The sequence below is a fragment of the Pieris rapae genome, chromosome 8, assembly GCF_905147795.1.
Source record: "Pieris rapae chromosome 8, ilPieRapa1.1, whole genome shotgun sequence".
NCBI classification, from domain to species: domain Eukaryota; kingdom Metazoa; phylum Arthropoda; class Insecta; order Lepidoptera; family Pieridae; genus Pieris; species Pieris rapae.
Window position 1 is genome coordinate 10,155,060 of NC_059516.1, and position 23,933 is coordinate 10,178,992.

The 23,933-nt window shown below is 32.6% G+C and overlaps 1 protein-coding gene across 1 annotated transcript in view; it reads right to left on the minus strand.

Annotated features, from left to right (window-relative positions):
* Window positions 1-2,690: 2,690 nt before the first annotated feature.
* LOC110992078 (synaptic vesicle glycoprotein 2C) overlaps window positions 2,691-23,933 on the minus strand; it is a 36,264-nt gene continuing 15,021 nt past the window's right edge. The window contains exons 3-12 of the mRNA XM_022257745.2: window positions 12,120-12,281; window positions 10,890-11,034; window positions 10,388-10,527; window positions 9,249-9,496; window positions 8,191-8,387; window positions 7,709-7,835; window positions 6,889-7,021; window positions 5,949-6,108; window positions 4,894-5,021; window positions 2,691-2,813 (exon numbers count right to left, since the gene is read on the minus strand). Of these exons, the coding sequence (XP_022113437.1) occupies window positions 2,755-2,813; window positions 4,894-5,021; window positions 5,949-6,108; window positions 6,889-7,021; window positions 7,709-7,835; window positions 8,191-8,387; window positions 9,249-9,496; window positions 10,388-10,527; window positions 10,890-11,034; window positions 12,120-12,281 (1,499 nt within the window). The 3' untranslated portion in view covers window positions 2,691-2,754. The remainder of the gene's footprint in view (window positions 2,814-4,893; window positions 5,022-5,948; window positions 6,109-6,888; window positions 7,022-7,708; window positions 7,836-8,190; window positions 8,388-9,248; window positions 9,497-10,387; window positions 10,528-10,889; window positions 11,035-12,119; window positions 12,282-23,933) is intronic.

Genomic DNA, 23,933 nt, shown 5'->3' on the forward strand with positions numbered 1-23,933 from the left:
CATTTTAAATGTTTCATTGAAGCTTTCCTTTAACGCTGGTAGCATTTCTAAGATACTTAACGAGGAGTGAGGAAAGTACCAGCTCTGTGGTCACCGGAACTATCTATCAGGCGCCAACTTAAATCTTTAATTTGCGATGCACTCTAACCCCATGGCCCAAGAGTCTCTACTCCAAAGAAATAAAAACAACATTTAGTTTTTTTATTTTGATATAAATTACTTTAATTCCCAAGTTTATTGGCTCTCTAATACCTGACAGATGTATTATTTCAAACCTATTTATCATTAAGTGTCGACTCTGAGTCCTTCAGATGCACAATTGCTTGCTCACATACTTCACACAAAATGGAGTGAGAAGCCTAGTCTCAATAGTAGAAATCAATGCTATAAACGATTAACTCGATTGTGGTTAATTTAAACTGCAATTATTTTATAGGTCATACTATAAAATGTAACGTCCAGAAACTCGTCATGGTGAACAGGTTTTAATTATATCAATTAATCCTGACAACAAAGTAAATAGAAGGTTTTGTTTTGCTTGTGGATACAAAAAGTCAGTCAGTCTGATGATAATTTTTTTGCAGATATTATCTTTCATAAAAAATAATTATAACATATAATCCGGGGTGAAATCATATAGGGTCTTTAATAATCTGAGACAAATCTTTGTTTTTCATTTGTATTATTAATATTAATTACTTAAGATGTCATGTGGAACATGGTGTAATGGTTGCAGCTCCTTACTAACGTTGAATTGCGGAGAGTTTATCGCCAGCTCTTCTCCTCCGTTCTTCGCCCTCGATTTGAGAACTGACAGTAAATGTATAATTAGATACATTTAATGTATATTTCTTTTTTAACGTTTATGAGTGCACATTGTGTTGTATATTGTGTTACCTTTATGAATAAACGATTTTTGACTTTGACTTAGACATTTATTACTGAAGAAGCAAACACATAAATATAAATAATTATCAAAAAAATACAGAAAGATAAAAAAGGAATAAGGTACGGTAAGTGTGTTGTGTGTGTTGTGGTAATAACTGGCCCGGGATCAGCATTATGCTGTGCAGCAAAAAAAAACTCAAACAAAAATAAAAATGGTTACTAAAATTATAAAAAAAATATAGTTGGGCGAATTAAAAACTAGATTTAATGGAATTTATTTCATTATTGCATTTTTGGTCTCGTAATTTTTCCGGTTTTAATTGTGTTAATATCAAGGTCAAAGCAGGTGTCAAACTTAACACCGGCCCGTAAAGTAGGGTCATTCCTCAAGTCAAGTGGATTGCCTTTATTTCTGTAGGAGAAAAAACATAATGGAATATATATAGTATTGTACAATTTTATATTTATTATACATATGTATATGAAATTCTTTTATCCGTCGGCATTCCTGAAACACGCCACTGTTTAATTGATATTTATTTTTAATATAGTGTTGACAATAATTGTAAAGTATTGTATATTTAATTATTAAGTTAAGTAAGTCAAGAAATTAATTAATAATTCATACCTTATTATTTTTATTTATATTGCGACGCATAGAGCTAGAATAAGAAGAAGAAAATATAATCTGCATTTTGGGAAAAAAGAAGAACACATACAAGAAATTAAAAATAGATATATACATTTACAAGGTTTCGAAGTTAGGATAAAACTAAAAAACAAAGTTATGCAATTTATTAGCATATCCAATAGAATAGCTCAATAAGTTGTAGACTGGCCAGAATACGACAAAGACTGGATAGTAATCCAAATATACGTACCACATGAACATATAATTAATAATTTAATAGATTTCATTCTTACAAACAGACCATGAGTATTTCAAAATAAAGATGTAATAAATTCACCTCATTCTAGAGAATGACATCTCATAGAATTTGGGGAGAGAAAATAAGAAATAAAGAAATAGAAGCAACAAAATAAAACTGTTTCATTTGTGAACAAACACTTTGATTTAATAAATCTACAAAAATAATACTGAGAAAGTAAAACTAAAAAGAGGGGAAGAATTATAAGAAAATAAAGCTTTGAGACAAGGAGATACACAACCAGAGAAATTATTTTAAATTAGATTGGGACACGAAGGCATAAACATCAATGGGTGACCCAGACCTTAGATTTGCGGACGACTTAATCATAACATAGAAGATTCAATAACATATCATACCTTACTTCCTCACACAAACAATATTACAAGATTTAGCCCAAGAAAGTGTACTGGTTAAAATGCAATGGTAAAATTAAAAAAAATATTCGTTATTTTAATTTAATATACGTCTTTTTACTGTTAAATACCTCAAGTTAACAAATTGTTATTTTTTTAATAACAAACAAAATAGAGTACATAGTTACAACATCTACTATCTATCTAGAAATAAATAATATAATAATTAAAAATTGCTTGATCGTAGTGTTGCTAGCAACATATCCGCCCAGTATTGCGATACTTATTCGTTGAACAAGAAAAACACCAGCTCTGGGTCCATTTATTAGATCATCTTAATTTCAATCCCACGGCCCAAGAGTCTCTACTCCAAAGAGAAAAAATCAAAGTTGAAGGAAAGACTATATTTTGAGGTTTACTATTTCCTACCAGCTCTGCGGCCGTAATTATATTGTTATTACGTATAAGGTAATAACTAAGTATTTAATGTACAAAGGTTACAATGAAAAACCAAAAATAAAGGGTTATAATGGCTAATTTATTTATAAACATAATTAATATACAATAATGTAAATACAGCATCAATGCGGCCTCTCCGGTCTAGTGCTCTTCGGTAGTATTGTACAAAGTAATCCACTTGCTGAAACAATGGAAAGTTTATAAATAAGCTTCTTTATACCTGTGTAATTCAAACTTTCAAGAATTACTTGTGTGTGTTAAAATATGATTCAGATAGACATTTTATCAAATACTAGCAGACTCGGCCAAGCGTTGCTGTGGCTAAGGTTTTTGTTATATTACATAATAGTAAACTATTCAAGGGGAACGGTAGGAGAACTTATGTGAAAGTTAGATAGCTTATGTAACGTAGGTACTTTTAACACAGCGCCATATCACATTATAAACAAATAATTTGCAATTAAATAAAATTGCGACTATTATTAAAGATCTAAGCTATCCTATCTCACGGTGTGCCAATTTAATTTAAAATCGGTTAAGTAGTTTAGGAGTCCATCGCGGACAAACATCGTGACAGGAGATTTACATATATTAAGATTATATTGCTATTACGTAATGGTGTCTGTTTATTACATTTTATGTGATTGTGTTTTAATATAATTGCTCTATTCGATTCATATGATGCTTGCTATTAAAATTGCGTAATTACGCAATTACGATAATCGTATGCGGACCAACAACAATCTTTTTTAAATGAATATTTCATATTAAAGCAAACTTTGCACACACCGCTATATAGAACCAGGTACCCATTGAAGTAATTCTGAACCAATTCAACGTATGTTCCTTTAAGAAAAGGGAGTACCAATTCATAAAAGGTCGGAAACGCATTTGCGAGCTGGCAATGTGAGTGTCTATGGGCGGCAGTAAAACTTAACATCAGATAAGCTTCCTGCTGGTTTGTTGTCCGTTAAATAAAAAAACATCGAATTATACAGTTGTCAATTTATGAAGTTAAAATTAAATACAAAATAATAATAATAACCCAAAATAAACATACTATTATATATATCTACTTTATTATTATTATTATACCCTTAATTCTTTGCTGCTTAAACCAATTATAGACTATCAAATTGTCAGGTTAAAAATTGAGCGGTACATTTATACATATACAGAATCCGTCAGAATTCACTAACCGTCAAAAGAATTACCGCTAGTACTAATTAGAATTTTAATTATCCGAAGAGGAAGTATATTTGCGTTACAGTTGGTTGACTTGAAATGTTCTGTCTAAATACTTTAAGTTATTCACGTTCATAAGTTGACGTCTTAAGCATTACTTAAGTAAATTAGGTTTTTATTGTCAACACTAAACGGGATAAAACTCGTTTAGTTATCATACTACTATTACATATTATAATATATTCTCATATTAAACATACCACGTATCGGGATCTGTGTAACGACAAATGAAAACATTTCAGCCGTATTTTGGGTGTGCATTCGGCAAAATGACGAAGTATTAATAGAAAAAAATGTTTATTAATTACGACAATTTACACTAAACTTTAACTTACAATCAAAAAACAAGAATAAAGACGGAAACACATTATTAAAACGCAACGCGTCGAAACCCGATGTGTATAGTGCACATTACCAACACGCGACACCATGACACGCTTGCAAATTTAGAATTCAATTAAGCTATCAATAGCAAAGGTGTGCTAATTGTGATACAGATTTAATAAATAACAAGTCAAAAAATAATTTTCCAGAAGATTTAATGCAAACTTCGGGTATAATCTGATATATAATATGACCAAAATTATCATTAAATTCTTTCAAACTGTACTTTTCAGAAAATTTTCATTCTGCAACTGTTCAGCGTCTACTTCTACTTCTGTATTTTCTTCTACATGTGTAAACATGTGACATTCGTGCCAAAAACTGATGTGTGGCGTCTGGTGGTGTCTAGCAGTACACTGCCAGCGAGGCTTCGCGTTGGGTCGAGTCGGATGGCCACCATCGCCAATACATCGATCTTGAATGACATGATCGGGTGGCATATGCTCGCATGGAGTCGCATCGGATGTTTAAAGTGTGTTTTTTTTAGTCATAGAATATAGTTCATTTTGATTCGCGTCAACACGCGTCGCATGCAGTTTTAATAGTGTGTTTACGCCTTAAAACGTTTGAGAACAGTGCTATTTAGCTGACACCGTTTGTGATACGTAAGCAGTGAGTATATGTTTACTTACTAATAAGCAAGGATCCAAACATATAAATGGGGACAATGCAGTGCTGGTCGACCAGGGCCCCGAACACCACGTTGCCCACAATTGCTCCAACACGCCCACACATCACGGTAACTGCCATCGCCGTAGCGCTGGTTACAAAAACAATTAATTAAAAAAAAGTTTCATAGTGAACATTCACAGGCTCAACACGCACACATACGAAATACATATGTCAAAAGTATAATTTATTTTATTATTGTTTTTTACATATTTTAAGTAATATATAGTCATGTGGAACATGGTGTAATGGTTGCAGCTCCTTACAAACGTTGTGTAAAACATAAAACTTGATTTAAAAGTGTGGCGGAGAGTTTATTGCCAGTTCTTCTGTTTTGTTCCACGCCCTTGATTGGAGAACTGGCAGTAAATGTAAAATTAGAAGCATTTAATGTATATTTCTTTTTTGACGTTCATACATTGTATTACCTATATGAATAAATGATTTTTAACTTTGGCTTTTTATTTGATTTGTGATAAGAGAGTATTACTTAGTGTCGACTGTGAATTTGCCATTTAATAGATCTAAGTAATTGTACTTGGTAATTGTTGTTGTTGTTTCACTATATTTATTAGGAATGGTGAAAACTCAAAGTGGAGCTTGGAGGCTCCAAGGCGGTTCTAGTCTCTTATTTATTCGAAAGTTTCGTCTGGTCATAAAATCTTGGTGATTCTCAATTGATATCTCTATTGTTAGTAATAGTAGTTAGAAGTAATTTGTAAGCTTAGATAATTTACCCAATAAAGTAAATAGTCTGTGAATTGAAAAATAGGTTTACAAAAAAATGATTAATTGAAATAGGTTTACAAAATGTTTTAAAATTGTTTCGCATTTCATATCCATTTGATTAACTATGTCATTCCATAAAAATGAAGTAACATAAACATGCTAGTTTGTGACTAAATAGAATTGATTGAGCTATCAAAGAGCACATATTTTAATACATTTAAAAAAGGTATTGCGTACTTATAAATTAAAGTACATAATTTACTACTAAATATAAATATTTGATACTTACGCCACTTTAGTGGGGAAAATCTCACAAATAACACAGAAAAGTACAGCTTCAGTGCAGCTCACAATAGCCTCGAAGACACAGGACAGGAGAAGGTTCTCCAGAGAGGAGCGCACCAGATTAAGACCAAGAGCAGCCAACCCAGAACTTATAAGCATCATAACTGGAAAAGAAAGATTTTTCACTCTTAGATAATCAAGAATTTTTGTGTGGCTTCTTCTTCTTCGTCATAATGTTGATTTAAACAACAAAAAAGCATATTCAGGTAAATCATATTTTATTTACATCCATTTCCAAAATATTATAAAAATTTTAATGGTTTTATCAACGTTAAAACGTAAACGGTGCCGACCCATGAAATGAAGAAATTGCAAAACAACTACAAAAATATAAATCGCAAAAATGATTTACCTATTTGAATCAAGAATTGAATTATCGGTACTGTGTGCTAATATTACTCTATGTTTTTCTATGTATAAAATTATTTAATATTTTTATTATTTACATAGCAGCATTTTTTCCATAGTTGTTTAATGATGTATAAATAATTATGGTAGGAAAAAAACACATTGAATGCAACGTGTTTGCATAAATAGTAACAATAAGAAACGCCTGCACGTTTTAAATTAGCAAATATTATGCAGCTATATTTTTTTATTACTATTGATGATATAATTTATTACTAGCAACACACACACAGAAACACAAAATAACAATAATAAAAAATGAAAAGACTGAGAGATAACATTTATTTTCTTTTAAAGAACATTTTTAGTGTGTATTGCGTGTGTGTTATGGTTGTAATTGCCCTGTCGACGGCGTTCTAAAGACAGAAGGCTTACAAGAAAAAAGTATTTCTTGCTTATTAGCAAAAAGAAAGAATCACGAAACAGATTTAGAAGGTTTTAAACCTTTAATCAGCATGAAGAGTTGCTGAACTTACCTAACATAAGTTTCTTCCCCACCATGTTGATGGTGAGACCGACCCACAATGCAGTGGGTACACAACTCAAAGCCACAACTAACGTGTGTATGTACACTTTGTCGTCTATCACCTGTGGACATTCTTGTTTACCCTGTAAATAGAAATGACGACATAATGACTAATAAAAGTTATTAAGAAAGCCTCGGGCGACTTCAATGTTTATTTAATTTATTTATTATTCATCAATACTTCGTTGCATACAGAAAAGTAATACGATTGACATAGTTAAATGAAAAGAAGGGCAGCTGAGGACCTCTTCCCTTATGAGCGATCTCTTCCAGGCCAGTTTAACCACTGCTAATCTTTATTCTACACATAATCAGAAAAAAATATCTTTAAAGTTGTGTTGTGGACACATAAACTACATTATCTATTTATGCCATATATTATGTCTACATATATCTGCAATGATGTGTGCTTATTATAAATTTCGTAAATTTTATTTTCAAAATTTTGTCAAAATATACTTAAACTCTGATGAAGGTTTACCAAGAAATTCATAAATATCACGTACAATAAGGTCAAATTGATTTTCTCTTTTTTCAAAGTCGGTAAAGTCGACCTTATTCTTAAACTATTTTCCATCCAGTTGAAGTCGTTAATTATATAAAGTTTCTGAACCTTAGTATGTAAATATATACCTATGTGTAAATCCATACAATTTGTATAGTTTTGTTGTTCTTATCTTTTCTCTGTATTATATCAAACATTAGTTTTTGTTTTTGGTCGTGACAAACGCTTGCATCATAAAACTTGTATAAATCTTTGTTCGGCTTACCAATAATTCACTCCTGGTAACATTAGCAGACACCTCACAGACCCCTGCAGATACCTCAGGGTACAGAGATGAGAACTGACTGAACCTCTCAAAGAGGTCCGGGAACCACATCATTAATGTGTAGTAACTGAAAATTATTAATCCCAATGTAAAGAGCTCTTATGGTTGGTTTCAATATCATGTTGAAGACATGAGGAGAAACTCAAAATATTATTCATATAAGTAAGGTGGGTGTCAGAAAAGAAGTTAATATAATTGTAAATACATATTTAGTAGCATTTCGCAAGTCAAGGGCGTAGAGCGGGCAAGTAGAACTGGCAAGAAACATTCCACCACTCTTTTTTATCGCTTAATTTTTGAGTAAAATTGTCCATCAAGTAAAATGGATTCCTTAGAGACCCTTAAAATCTTTCATACTAATTTAAAATAATACTAATTAAACAGTATAATACACACAAATCTAAATTTTATTTAATCCTCACCTAAACATAAGTCCAAAATCAACAAAACAGCAGAGAACCAGCATTCCAATGTAAGGTGGCGTGACGAGCATCTTCTTTCGACTCCAGAAAGAATGCCATCGTTGATTCCATGTCATCGGTGTCTTTGTTTCATTGCCGTTCGTGTCTGCACTCACCACCTCCTCTTCTTCGCCATCACAGGCCAACATTGATTCCACCTGGAAAAGATTAGCCGGTAATAAGAATATTTTTTTATAACAAAGAACGCTGTAACTCTGCGAGAGGATGGTTAAATGTTTTCTTCCTCTTTCTACATCAGTTACATACCGTATTAACGTTGGTGTAGAAAGAAGAAGAAAACAGCCTTCATAGGCACTGGGACGCAAATTGTTTAAATACAATGAATATATAACAGAATTATAAGAATTAAATGTTTGTTCCTTCCGGTTCCTTCCAGTTCCCAATAGCTAGACTAATTATTAGCTGCCAGCTCTTTGGTCTTCTGTGATGTCAACTAACTTTTTTTGCTATCTCCTTAAAACGGTAGAACCCCACAGTCCCACGGTCTCGACACCTAATGGGACAAAATCATATTCGGAGCCTATACCCCCAATATTTGCAAGCCTTAGCTTTTTCGCCCGCTTTACCAGTACCAGCTCAGTTGTTGGTTCCAAGTAGACGGAAACGGGCAAACGTGTTTCAACAGGTTGTATGCCATACCAGCACTCGGCCCATCTTCCATGAAATCAAACTCATAACGTCTGATCTCTTGCAATACCAGTCGGCTCATGTAGACTTGGCACGTTGACAGTGGCAAGGACCTGGCGTATAATATCGTAAAGCACGGCATATTTCGAGAAGCGGCCTCCAATTTATTCGTTGATATTCCGTGATATCTGCTTGTGGATCACATCCACAGGGACATTTTTGAGGAGTGCAGACCGGAACCCCAAAATCATTCAGCCGCGAAAACCAGTTACCCTGTTAAGTCTATCTCTTTTCTTTTATAAACAAATATGGCAGACAAGAAAAATTAAATGCGAAGTTATTTTTTCATCTTGTACTCTCACACAACTTACGGGAAAGTCTTTTTCAGTAAGCTTTGTATTCACAACAAATATCTTCTGGAGCACTTGCAACGCTTGTTCTGTCTTGTTGGCGTAGAGAAGATATCTGGGGCTTTCTGGGAAGGGCATCAGTAGTAGTACCACGAAGAGACTGGGGACGCCACAGGCTGCAACGAACACCCGCCAGGATGTGTATTGGAAGTCTGCGTTTTCCGATGTTAAGTTGAATCGAGGGTCCTGAATGATCAGCCAGGCGATACCTGTGAATAATTAAATATGTTTTAAGGCTAAGTTTCCAAGACAAGACAAGAAATATAACATTTACTGTAGCTATAAATCAAAGAGCGTCAAATTCCAGACGATAACGTGACTTTGACACAATTGTTACAACATGCAACAATACAGCCGGCAACGTAATCACGAGCCCTCTAGCATTGAGTTCATGGGCCATCAGATGAGCCTTCTGCCCGTTCCGTCCCTGTTCTAAAGAAATAAATGGAGTCCTTTGATGGAAGAGATTAAGTGATGTTTAGCAACCTTATAGTCTTGATGAGAGCCAGTAAAAAAGACTGTTATTAAATGAGTATAAATATATAAATAAATAATATATAAATGTATATATATAAATAAATAATTATTGACTGAATAATTTAGAATAACCATTATTTCACTAAGTTCTTACACTGAAAATGTCATCAAATAGTATAACATTGTGATCCTAATTTAGTGAAGTAATTATTCGAAGCTGTTTTTGTAGCTCAGTAAAGTCGAGATTGAAAGTGGATGTGATTCTGAAGTTACAATGTATTATACCTAACCAAGCCTAAAGTTTGCATAATTTATAATTTGATGTAATTTGCATCATGGTTGTTCTGTTTGCCGATAGAGATTTGTCTCGTTAAATCCTATATTTTATTTTTCTTTATGTCTGTTTTTGTTTAATCACGTAAGCAATTTATGCAAGCTTTTGTAAAAAAATTAAATCTCATAACATAGCAGCGCCATCTATGAGTAACATTATGACTCACGGTAACAGTACATACTAAATATGACTTGTATGTCCATTATAATATGTTTTGGCAGAAATGATACTTGGTGCAGTTAAAACGTACAAAAATAATCCCACTCATACACAATATGTTTTGAATTACCTGGTAATAAAATAGTCCCAAAAGTCCAGAAAACTTCAAGCCTGCAAAGCATCACGTCTCGATGCCGTAACGAGAGAAAGTCGCCAAAATAAGGAAAAATGAGTCCCGTCGCGCCAATTATCCCAAAACCTGAAAAGAATCTAAAACCAAATGCTTTTATTACTAATTGGTAGAACTGTATAAAAGGAGTTCAACCACAAACATGCACATATATATCTCTCTTTTATACTTAACATGAGATACTAAAAAGTTTCTTTATTATGCAATCCTCGTAATCTTTAGATCACGTATACGAATCACGGCTGTGCACAAATTGACTTTAGTTTCATTTGTACTGTGAAAAATTACAGAAATATTTACCGCATGTATCAGTACTCAGTAGGCTAATCACCTCAAGAAAAATATATGATCACGAAACAGATACAAAAATCTTAGGCAGAATTTTAGATATTTCATTATCAAGTTCAGTTGAAGTTAGTCATAAACAAAAAAACCAAGTAACCTGCAAGCAAGAAACGCAGGGAATGACTGCATGAGGCTCGACAGGAAAGCCGCTAAAGCGTCAAGAAGTAGGGCTCCGATGATGGCCTTCCGCCGACCTCGTGCGTCCGCCAGGTTGCCCCAGAAGTACGACCCTACACACATCCCTGGAAAGTAATGAAAGCATGATCAGTAGTTTATATTTAAATGTCTATTAAACGAGAGGTCTAAAATTGTTCAGCCCTTTTTGTTTGATGACATTTTTAAATCCATCCGCTAATAATGATTGAAACATTTTGATTGACGTTGTAAGTAAATCATAATATTTTTTGGCCTGTTCAATAGTTATTCACTTAGATCAGATGAAGTACTCATTTTTTTACAGAATATTATAATCTAAATCATATCGTGGCATATTATGCCACATGGTCACTCTATCGAATGGCCTAATCATTAGCCAGCTAGTTCATTAATGTTCATACGGTACGGCTAAGCAATACCTTTCAGGCCGCTAGTTAAACGGCGCTGTTTAGTTAAGAGGCTAGGCTGTTAATTCAACGGCTTATTAAGCTAATTGGCTGCGACATTCACATTTAATAACCACTGTAGTAATGTAACAATAGTAGACGTGTCAGGGGCGCGACAAATGCACATAAAAAAATATCAACTTGTTTTTTATATATTAACTAGCAGACTCGGCTAAGCGTTGCTGTGGCTAAGATGTTTGTTATATTACATAGTAGTAAACTATTCAAGGGAAACGGTAGCAGAACTTATGTAAACGGTAGATAGCTTATGTGAAACGTTGGTACTTTTAATACAGCGCCATCTGTTAGAATTGTATCAAATAATAAATATTTGCAATGAAATAATATTGCAGGTATAAATTGAGATGTAAGCTGTCCTATCTTTTTAGTTAGATCAAACTGCACACGGTGTGCAAATTTGATCGATATCGGTTCAGTAGTTTAGGAGTCCATAGCGGACAAACAAGGTGACACGTAATTTATATATATTAAGAATATTCCATTTACTAGCCGCGGTAACTCCCTCAACGTTCTCTCGCCATATACATTGAAGTTCAGAGCCGAAGCTGCATTACATGTTCAAATTTCTTAAAAATTGCTCGACTAGAAGTCATTTATTTACTTTTCTGTTATAGGCTGTATTTTGAGTAGATTGAGTGCTTTTTCATTATAATGCCAAACTAAAATAACATTCTCGAAATACCTAAGCTAAAGCGAATACACACCTATAAGTGGGGTGGCAGTAAGCCTTCCCTTGTCGCTGGAGGAGAGGTGGAAATCACATTCAGCAGCCGGTAGCACGAAGCTAAGTGTAGTGGTGCTAAGTGCACAAACTGCATACACTGCGCCGCATGACATGAGAAGTAACCATTGAAAACATCCGTAGCCTGCAATGAAAAGAAAACTGTAAAAGTCTCAGTATGGAAAAACTGGATGTTTTATTTTGAAATATAGTTTCATATTTTTAGTATTAAATTAAATTAGGAAATAAAAAAGGATCAATAAAAATAAATCAGTGGCGCTACGACCTTTTTAGGTCTTGGCCTCAGATTTCTGGTTTCATCATGATGTTTTTCCTTTACCGTTCGAGCAAATGTTAAATGCGCACATAGAGAGATAGTCCATTGTTGCACAGCCGGGGATCGAACATACGACCTCAGGTATGAGAGTCCCACGCTGAAGCCACTAGGCCAACACTGTTCTACAATTTACATATAAGTAAGAAGTGGTTTATCTTCAGGAGCACTATTCATAGGATAGACATAGCAGCTTATCAGGCACGCCAACAGGCAGGTCTGTGTAGAAATTAGACAGCAGAGTCAAATCCCATTTTCTAAAAAGGGACTTTGCTTAAAAGGCTGTGGTCTCACGCCGTGTGACAGCTACTCCGGAAATATCCTTAAAATATTTATAGGTAAGTCAGAACCCGCTGGCCGGCAAGACACCCCTTACCTCTTGTGATATTTATCTTACATAGTTGACAATTTTATGCCACAATACCTATTAAAGGTAAATAAATACCTATTATCTTCATATTTCTCGGACCTTGGACGTCATTGAACCAGAGCAGGAAATGGAACCAATAAATCGATCTTCTCAAAACGTGTTCAGCACTTGGTATATTCCGGTAATGTCTCTATAACTCTATAATCGTAAAACCGTAATAAACAGACAATTTAATGAGTTACGACTCATAAACAGTTTAGATTGACGGAATCATTTCATCGTAATGCGTAAATCAAGGATATTGAAGCGATAAGTGAAATAGAGAAAGGCGCGGACAATGTTAGTAGAATCAGCTTAGGTATCAGTTTCGATTCCCGGTGGTAGCGCAATATTAATTTTGGAGTCGAAACATCTATCTACAGGTTACTTGCATTGTTAAGATTTAAATGTATTAAGTATATTTATTACTTCGGCGTGCGACTTACATCCCTGAGGCCGTAAGTTCGATTCCCAGCTGTGCACCAATGGACTTTATTTCGCATGTTTTGTTTCAACATTCATTCAATCTAATAGAGATTGAGAAATGATCATGAAACAGATATAGAAGTCTGAGGTTCAGACCTAAAAAGGTTGTAGTGCCACTAATGTATATATTTAATTCAAAGATCCGTTATAACTAGGTATATACATATATCTTAAATCAGAATCTCATTAAAACGTGCTAGGTCGCCGGTGACGCTGTACGTCCTGGCAGACATTCAAACTATCAGACGCAAGTAAGAAGATGATGGCGACTTTAATTATATTTTAATTATATATCACAATGGTTTCGATCATCAATGACTCATTTGTTACTAGAAATTTGTTTCCTTTCTCTCTTAGTATCATTTTAAGGTTAATTATTATAATATAATTATTATTACATAATTTACTAATATTATAAAAAAGAAACATTTGTGATTTTGTATGTATGTTTGTAAAGTTTTCGAACAAAAACTTGTGGACGGATTTCAAAAATTATTTTGTCCATTAGAAAGCTGTATCTTCACTCATTAGACATTAATTTCATAACTTGTTAAGTGTCTTTTCCGTTTTAACAAAAACTATACTAAAACGTATTTTTTTTAATTAATTGTAGTTATCAGGAATTTTTTTAAATGTAAATGAAGCGCAGACAGTGTTTTTTTGTATTTTCTGCAATTTTAGTTTATATATATTATGTCGAATATCCAAAGCGCCAAATCATCAGCATGAACATACACCACATACATCTTCACGTACTTACCCTCGCTTTTACACCATCACACAACACACATAGTTCCACTTAGTTAAATGTATGTATTTTTATCGTTTGTTTCCTTTTGTAATTTTTTTGTACTTTGAACCTTTTTGGAGGTAAAGATTATGTATTCCATATTTGTATTTTTTTTAGCTTCTTCTTTTTGTTAGCTGTAGGATTACGAAATTAATAGTTTACTTTTAGTTTAATACTTTCACGAATTTTTCCCTCCACATACTTTATCGTCACAAAATATGTGTCGTATCGCATAACCTTATGACTTGTTAACAATGAAAGAAATACGCAATACTGTTTGTAAATATGAAGACAGCTGAGAGTCGGCTGCGAAGAAGATACGTCTAATTATAGACTTTAATACTTTGAAAACATATTTGGAAAATTATCGCACGTAATTTAAGCATGGTCGCTTTGATAATTGTTTTTAAAGGTTTTAAAAATTAAGCATTCAATTATAATACAACTAAGATTGATACTTAACTTATAAAAGCAATTTTAATAAGGATTTTACTTATTTGCTTGGAAATAAATATTCGTTTAGGAAATCTATAATAAAGAGTAAATAATGGATTAACTGTTAGACTAATTTAAAAATTCAATAGTCAAATGCTACAATATCCCTAATTCACCCCATATCCCATCACAGTCCTCAATCAGGTGAAACGGTTTGCGTCGGCGCATAACCATGGCTGAGATAATGAAACTGATACAACAGGAACACCACGTCTACATAGAACTAAGCCTTTTGAGTTACGAAAACTTGTATTGTGATAGGTGTGTCCTAAAATACACACACACAAACATGTCAAATCATTATAGAACACTATGTATGTTAATGAGCATTACCTTAGTTTAAGCTATTCTCTTATATTGTAGATAATTAACTCAGCATAATATCGCAATCTTTTATGAACTTTATTTTAGAAAAAATATACTTATGCAGTATCTTTGATAAAGGATATGTATATTTCTTATAGATATTTAATTATAACTATAAATTTCCAGTCCTGCAAAGCTGGGTAGGTAGTTGTTGTTGTTATAAATGAATATACCTAGTCTTGCCATAAATACTGAAACAAAGAAAAATATTTTTTTTTCTGTTGTAAATAACATTTATTACTTTTACAGTGTGTTAGTTTAATACATAAATAAGAAACAATTTATAATATAAAGAGCTTATTCGTAGTGGTCTCCATTGGGTGCGATACAGTCCTTAAAACGTTGAGGCCAGTTATCGATAGAAGCACGCACTCTTTCCATGGGAAAATTCTTCACTGCCAATCGTACGGATTGTCTTAGGGCCTCCAAATTATTATGCCGTTTAGAGCAAGCCATACTCTCTAAAACTGACCATAAATCATAATCTAGCGGATTAAGATCGGGACTAGACGAAGGCAAGTCTTCAGCGCTGATGAAGTCCGAAACGTTCATTTCCAACCAAGACTGCGTAGACCGAGCTTTATGACCCGGTGCCGAGTCTTGCTGGAAGGACCATTCTTTGTTATTGAAAATGGTGTTATTAAGGGGCTTCACTATCTTCTCAAGAATGGTATCTTGATACACTTGTGTCGAAGTTTTGCTACCTTTTTCACAAAAGTATGGCTCAGTCTCTCCTTTATAGCTAATACTCCACCAAACCATCACTGAAGTCGGATAGTGCCCACGTTGCACTCTGTCATCTAATTGGGAAGCTTCCTTAGAGCTTTGAGAATAAATACGGTTATTTTGTTTGTTAAAATGTTGCTTGATTGTAAAAAAAAATCTCATCCGTAAACAAAGCTTTTCTGTGACCTACCTTTGCGTACCGCTTCAGAATTTTTTACGATTTTATTACCCTAATCTTTTTTTAAATTATCACTTAAGAAATTATTAGTACGTCTCTTATAGGCTTCAAGTCTAAGTCATCTTTTAAAATACGCGACATGGTTCTAGGTGCTATCTTCATCTCCCGATATAAAATCTTTTGCTTTCGGACAGGATTTCTTCGAATTCTTTCCCTTACTGCTTTGACCATCTTTTTCGTACGAACACTACGTGGACGGCCAGATATTTTTCAGTCACAAACAGAGGAGGTCTCATTGTACCTATTAATAGCCCGGTACACAAATATTTTTCTAATACCAAGCGTATGGAGAGTTTTAAAAATTGCATTTGGCTCCATACCTACTTTGTGTAATCCAATCACAGCGATTTGGTTCTCTTCATCACCCCACTGCATTTTAATATCGCAAAATATTATATAAAGAATTGGCGCCAAAATGAGAAAACTTAATGGACAATCATATAAAAATGACACATTCCAAATTCAAATGTAATATTTTGTTTATTTTTAGTTGTATCAGTATTTATGGCCAGACTAAGTATATATTCATAATCAAAAAGTCATGAGTTTAGTAATATTATCTTTTAAATCCGCGTTTAGCCGCGAACCTAACAAGATTGCAAACAATCCAATTAATTTGCGCCGGGGGCCGGTATATTGGATGTCCTTGGTTCAAATTGGGGAAAACACGTCATGTTTTTGGTATAAAGCGTAGTTGACATAGTCACTAATCGTACTTAGTTAAACATCCAGGGTTTTTTTTTAAACAACTTAAAGGATTTGTGTATAGTTCTTTAATAGAACTCCGAATAGCAGAAAATAGTTAGTCATAGTAACCAAATGAACCAAATCATTTGAAAACGTTAAACTTCTAAGAACGAAGAGTAATTGTTATTAAATTATTATAACATTGTGAAATAATAATAAATCAGTTGGTCTACAACCTTTTAGGTCTAGACCTCAGATTTCTGTATCTGCTTCATGATCACCAATCTAATAGAAGTAGTTAATCCTTTGCCTGACACACGTCGGTTTCCTCACGATGTTCCTTCACCTTTCGAATGTTAATGCACATGGAAAGAAAGTCCATTTGTGCTCAGCTGGGGATCAAACTTACGATCACAGGGATGATAATCACACGCTGTAGCTACTAGGCCAACACTGTACTATTATAACATTTAGACAATTTTCACATAAAAGTTACATTATGGTAAAAATATTAATGAAATAAAATATTTACATTTATTTAGTACTAATCACGTAGTTTTAGAACTAAACTAAACAAAGACAAATGGACTAGTAGAAAGTATGTAATATAGTGGTATCCGAGGAACGGGAAAAGAAAACGAGGAGGTCAAATCAAAAGACAGCTTGGTGATCTACCAAAACGATGGAGAAGGTCTGCCAAGGATAGAGAGACGTGGAATTGAATTTAGAATTGGGAGAGCCCTTAGTCGACAGACAACCTGACCAAAACAGTTGCTAGTAAATTTATGAATTTTGCTGTAGAAATTAGATTTAAGAATACTAATTTATTTATAAGAAAAGCATGTAAGTTATAGAGGTCAGCGAATAAACGGCTTTTATTATTATTATTATAGTTGTAGTATTAAAATATTTATAATAATAATAAATCAATATTTACGCAACGCGACTATTAAATGTCACAGTTGACTGTCATCCTTTGACTAAACTTGCATTTTTTTGGTTCCTAGCTTCCTAAAGGTCTATTGGTATAGCCACGATTCAAACGCAGAACACCAGAGTCTCGTAACCACTAGGCAATAATGCTAGTAAATTTAATCTTTGTTTAAATCGTCCCTAATTTATACCGACTAAATTACACAGACGAGTGAATCGTGTTCATTGAAATGAATCTAATGTAACCTTTAAAGTTGCCATGTAGCGTTTTCCTGAAAATTAATATTTAAATGCAAGATCGCGTCAAGGTTATAAAGTAAGCAAGAAAAACTAAGCAAGTGGAAATAACATTTCCACTTGCTTAGTTTTTACAACCGACCACAGTGAAATGGTAATTTGATTTATGACATGTCTCAACTAATTTTGATAGTATATAGTTAATTCTTGTCCTTCCTTTTAGGTATATCTTTGAAACGGAAATCTATCTATCCTAAATAACCATTATATATAGAACAGGTATATTTTTATAAATGTAATTTCCAAGACTTTTAAGCAGTTAAAAGTACTTTGAGAGTTAAAAAAAATACTTTATTAAAACTTTACTTTTGGAAAAAATATTATTCCATTAATTATTATTTGCGTGAAACATTAAAATTTATTTTGTAACGTAATAATATATTTTTTGTGATGATGAACTGGTAGTAAATGTAAAAATTATAATTAATTTTACATCATTTCTGTTGACATTCAAAAGTGCAATTCTAGACGAATACACTTTTTTCGAGTTTGTAGTGATATAAGAAATGGGTGTTAATGTAATTGTAACCTCTATGCACATTTCTTCTTTTTATGGCAAATTGGCATAATATGCGAACTTTATATTGTACCACCATAACATTTTAAACCATATTCTTGAAAATATTATTATTATAATAATAATAATCTATTATGGGATATTTGGTTTAATACTTGTATTTCGATACGACATTAAAATTGAGGCAACGCACGCGCACGACTTAAATGCATTTATTTATTTTATCATTGAGATCACTTGAGTTGATCATTTACAATCGATTCTGTCTCAATGTTACCTTCACACATTGTTAGCGAATATTATTCTAGCCATGTCCAACAATATCCATGTTTTGTGTTATATACAGAGTATATGAATTCGCCACTGTATACTTGCTCTTTCAACGTATATGAATATTAACTATGTTGTGTACAGTGGGCGTTATTGTCCACGGCAGAAATTCTATAAATATATAAAACTAAAACATGACTCACAGCATAATATCTCTATTAGGGAGCCGAGTCAGAAAAAGTTACAAAGAGACTTTTAGCCATAGACAAAACTATTTTTTTAATTACTTAATTAAACAATTTGTTATACGATTAAATATTATTCAAAGCATTCCACTGACCCAGGAACCGCACGATTTTGAAACGTTTAATTAAAAATCAAGTCAGTAATCATTAATTATTTTCACATAAAACCCGAGAAGTCTGGGTACCGTCAGCAATTAAATGATAATTGTTTACGTGAATTCTTTTGTTTCGCGTTTATTTTTGCGCGCGCTCGTTTCGTAAACATAGTTAATTGTGCGACGTATGACAGACCACTGTGTGTTTTTGTATACAATATGTTTCCCAACATATGAAACAGAAGACCTCTGTCCTGACGTTTTCATGGCGTATATTATATTTTCTATAGATAACACTGGGTCAAAATTATTAAAAAAAAATTTCTAAATTCGATGTTTTAAGGACCACTGTTGTAAAGGACGACTATGAACATAGTTATTACATTCCAAAAAAAAAAGACTGTGGCGTTATGACCCTCGGTCATAGGCTAAGATTTTGGTATAAATTATTTTCTAAATAGGCTTAAAGTGATCTGCCTTTTGTGCTGTTGATTTATTTATTCCGGTAACGATGTTGCCCTACATGGTACCAGCAAATGTACATGTAATGAAAAGCACATTGATGCACAGCCGTGATTCAAACGTGCGACCATAGATTCCAAACACATCGCAAGCTACTAGGCCAACGCTATAACAAAAAAAAATGGGCAAAAAAAATAATTTAATAAAATTATTATTATGTGTGAACTTTTACTTCGACGATTCCATGATGGCCTCAATTAAGAGAATGCAAGTAATTAATAATGTAAACGAGACGAGCGGCTGACAAGTTTAATTTACCATTTTGATAAAGAATAATAGAATTTATTTATTGATGGAAATTTTAAAATGTTTCTCGGTCACAATTAATTTTATGTGAATTTATAAAAGTCGAAAAGTAAATGTTATACGGCTTTATTTTTCAGTTACGTATTGCACCCACACCCTTATTGATTATAATTATTATTTTGATATAACCTTAAGTGTAAGTCTATAAAATAAGCACAATATTTATTAATGTAAATGTCAATAAAATTTTATGTCCATCGCGTGCTGCAATAAGGCGCATAATGCACGTTTTTTCCAGGTGTTGCGGGAAATACCTGACAGCGGATCAATAAAGGATAATGGACGACAGGAATTACCACAGACTTAACAAGTGTATAACGCATACAATATGCATTTACTTAGACACATGAACTAGACCACGCGTTCGAAATTTAGATGTCGTTTACTAAAAGACAGAATTCACCATCCAACTAACAAATAATATATTTTCACAGTTAAAATAAACTTTAAAATATTATTAAGTTTTAAATATATAATAATTAAATGTGCATTAGATATTAAACAGCCAAACAAGATGTTTACAAGATTTCGCAAAAAAAAATGTTTATCTTATGTCTAATTTGACAAGAACTTTCACCAAATAAGTATTGTATGAAGTAAGTATTGATGAAGTCCTAGTTAACCTGATAACTAACATATTTTAATAGTATAATGTAACTAACAAAGTAGGCTGGCTAAATTAGCAAGCATCTGCGCCAATTAAATTGTTTTGTTTAATATTAGGTTTATTATAGAGAACAGTTGTTTCAAAATCAACATTGTAACTGTTTGAAATCAAATACTACAATGTTGGATGGTGAATTGCGTCTTTTAGTTAATTAAGAAACAATAGTAAACAAAACACATATAGTGCAATAGAATTATATAACCTAGGTTCTAAAAAAAAACAATTATATATTCTGTGCCTCAGATTTCGGCAAGCCAATACATAAAAATAAAATAACCTTAGTTGGCTGTATATGCAGTCAAGCATATATAGCGTAACATACGTCGTCCAAGGCAGATTCAGATATTCAGATAATTTTTCACATACATTGCATGGCTGCTACTATTCTAACGGTCCAGGGTTGACAATTTTTTATTTTATTATCGAAACAGTATTTTGTAATTCGTTATACAATTATTTCTTCTTGGCCTAGTTTCAAGAAAACTTATTTCTGGTTATACAGTTCCTTCGCGTGTACCTTATAGGTCAGTCGTTACTGTCTTGCATTAAATCGTATTCCTGAATGGTTTCCCCGTGAATGTCATTGCCATCGCATTTAACTAACGAAGGGCGTGGTACCCCGTGACGTCACCGAACCATAGTCAAATACTTTTAGTAATGAAATTTCGTAATACTAAATTTTTCTAAGAACTGCCCTAGATTTATTTAGAATTCAGTTCTAATTATTCGTAACTAATCACTTTAGTTAGATCGATTATATAATTATTTATTAGACTGATTTCGTTTGTATAAGTACCACTTTTTTTTAAACTTTACTAAGAAAAATTATGTCAGCGTCAAATACGTTTGTTATATATTGCATATGTTTGTTTCTAAATAACTGAAAGCTACATATACTTAATTTAATCAGCCCATATAATTCGTTGAAATTTATATACGCCTCCGCTCTTCGTGCTACAATTACTCTAATTGTATTTGGTTAAGACATATTCTATAGAATTTTCACTTATTCGTGTCAAGGAAGTGATCAGTGAAACAATTCCGGGAAAATACCAAGGTTAAAACAAATGGCCGCAATTAAATAAGACCTCCATAACTATTCACAATTGTAGCCATCAAAAGAAACAATAAAAACTTGAGTATCAAAAGACGAATAGCGTCTTTTGATCGCTGCGACAGTTGTTTTGACGAATTTTTCACGAGAATCTTCGTTACTAAGAGAGGTTATGATTTATTGAAACTCTCATACGAATATACATCAAGGACGAGCGAGCATTTTAAGTATTTCATTTCGTTAACAAGTACAGGTTTATATAAAAGTAAAATTAAATAAGTTATTTACATAAATCGACGTTTTCAGTCCCCATTCGTTTCCCCGAACGTAGGTATGTGTAATTTTAACGAAAAGAACAGGTTAGCCAAAAACAACATAAGGTTATTATTAATTTGTTATTGATTTAATCTGTGGTGTGGTTAATGGTACTGGGCTTTTGAAACTCAATCTATATTTAGTATTTGGAATCAATTTTAATTAATAAAACATCAATAACAATACTTCTTCGGGTTCATCACTGATGACTCTATTTGTTCTTGTCCGTTAAATACAGATTTATCATCTTCCTGTAACTTCTATCAAAAGCGAGACGTCAATATTTGCTCAGTTAACAAGTATTAAAGAACTAGCAAATAGAGGAGAGAAATAGGATCTGAAAATCTGGGCAACACTGGAGAAAGATATCACATACAAATATTACTCAGAAAACAATCTCATTAATGGCATAGAGTATATGATAAAGTACAGGGTATACCAAGTGTAGAAAAACTACATCTGAATTAAATTTTATTTAATTAATTGCTTGTTCGATTAAACTATTCATGTACTAAAAAAACACTATGTGATGAATGGTGGCGCTCTGTGTTGCCAATTTTTTATTAAACCTTCCCTTAAAATAATACTTATCACATAATATTATATTTAAAGGTTTTTTTAAAAATAAATCATCTTTGAAGTAACACACACGCAATGATAGATTGTAAATAATTATTTCTTTTTATAAATATTTGTAAATATTTGAGCACCAGGCATTTACATAATAAATTATTTATCTGTGACACTATAATTATCAATGTATAGAAAAAATTGTAAAAACTTTTTCAAAAGTACCTTTTTAATAGACCTAATTGAAATAAACGATTTGACTTTGACTTTATCACTAAAATAGTTAACGACTCTTCAAGACCGCTATATCTACTTATAATTAATTGAATTTAAAATAAATGCATTAAAAAACAATTAATTTCACTAAAGTCGCACTATCAATAATATTAATTTGTTTTACCTCGGGGCAAGGTTAGCCAAGCCCACCGCTTGACAAATTGCTAATCTACGTAAAAATAGATTCGCGGTCGAACGATACAGAGGGCTTTATCCAAATTACACATTTAGATTGAATTGTATCTATTCCTTCTACCCTTGATGTGAATTTGGGTACCGACAATGGATCTAGATTGTAGAGGCATATATAAGTTTATCGTTAACTTTTGTGATCGCATTTGTTATATTGTTATACAATAATAATGTGAAAATAATAAACAAAAAAATAGTTTTTATTTTTATTAATTTGTATATAAGACTTTTTTGTCTGTTGGAAAACTTACAAAGTGTGCAGCTCTGTTTATTTATTTAAAAAAATATTACGTCTTTTGAAAGAGTTATAGTTAAAATAATAGCTATACAATACACAGAAAATTAATACATAAAAGTTTTTAGCCACTTTAGGTCTGGGACTCATATTTCTGTATCTGTTAATGTCAATCTAATTCGCAAGTAGACACACAGTTGTATATCTAAGGCAAGCCGGTTTCCTCACGATGTTTTCCTTCACTGTTCGAACGAATCTTGAATGCGCATATAGAAATAAAATCCATTGGTGCACATTCGGGGATCGAACCTAGAACCTCACAGATGAGAGTCGCACACTGAAGCCTCTGTTCAAATACACAAATAAATATTTGTTTTTAATTATTTTTATGTTTACTTTTCATTAATAAAATCTATATCAATTTCACAAAAAGTGCTTTAACAACTGAAGGTGAAAATTGTAACTATATATAAAACGTCACTAGGAAATGTTTCTTGTGGAAACGAAAGATCCAATTTCAGTCGCAAATGAATTGTTTACAGTGAGAGGGCAATGTAACTTTATCACGTGAACGATGCATGGGAACGCTAGACGTGTTCATGATTTGAGGAAACTTTCTGATTGAGGATCTAAGCAGTTTCTAACAATAAAGTAGTTCACCAATTTATTAATAAAGTAATTGATATGAATTTTACAGATATATGTGATGTATAACAATTGTGCTATTAAATGTAAGTTGTAATTTTATTTTAAATTTTAAGGTTTTTTTCTT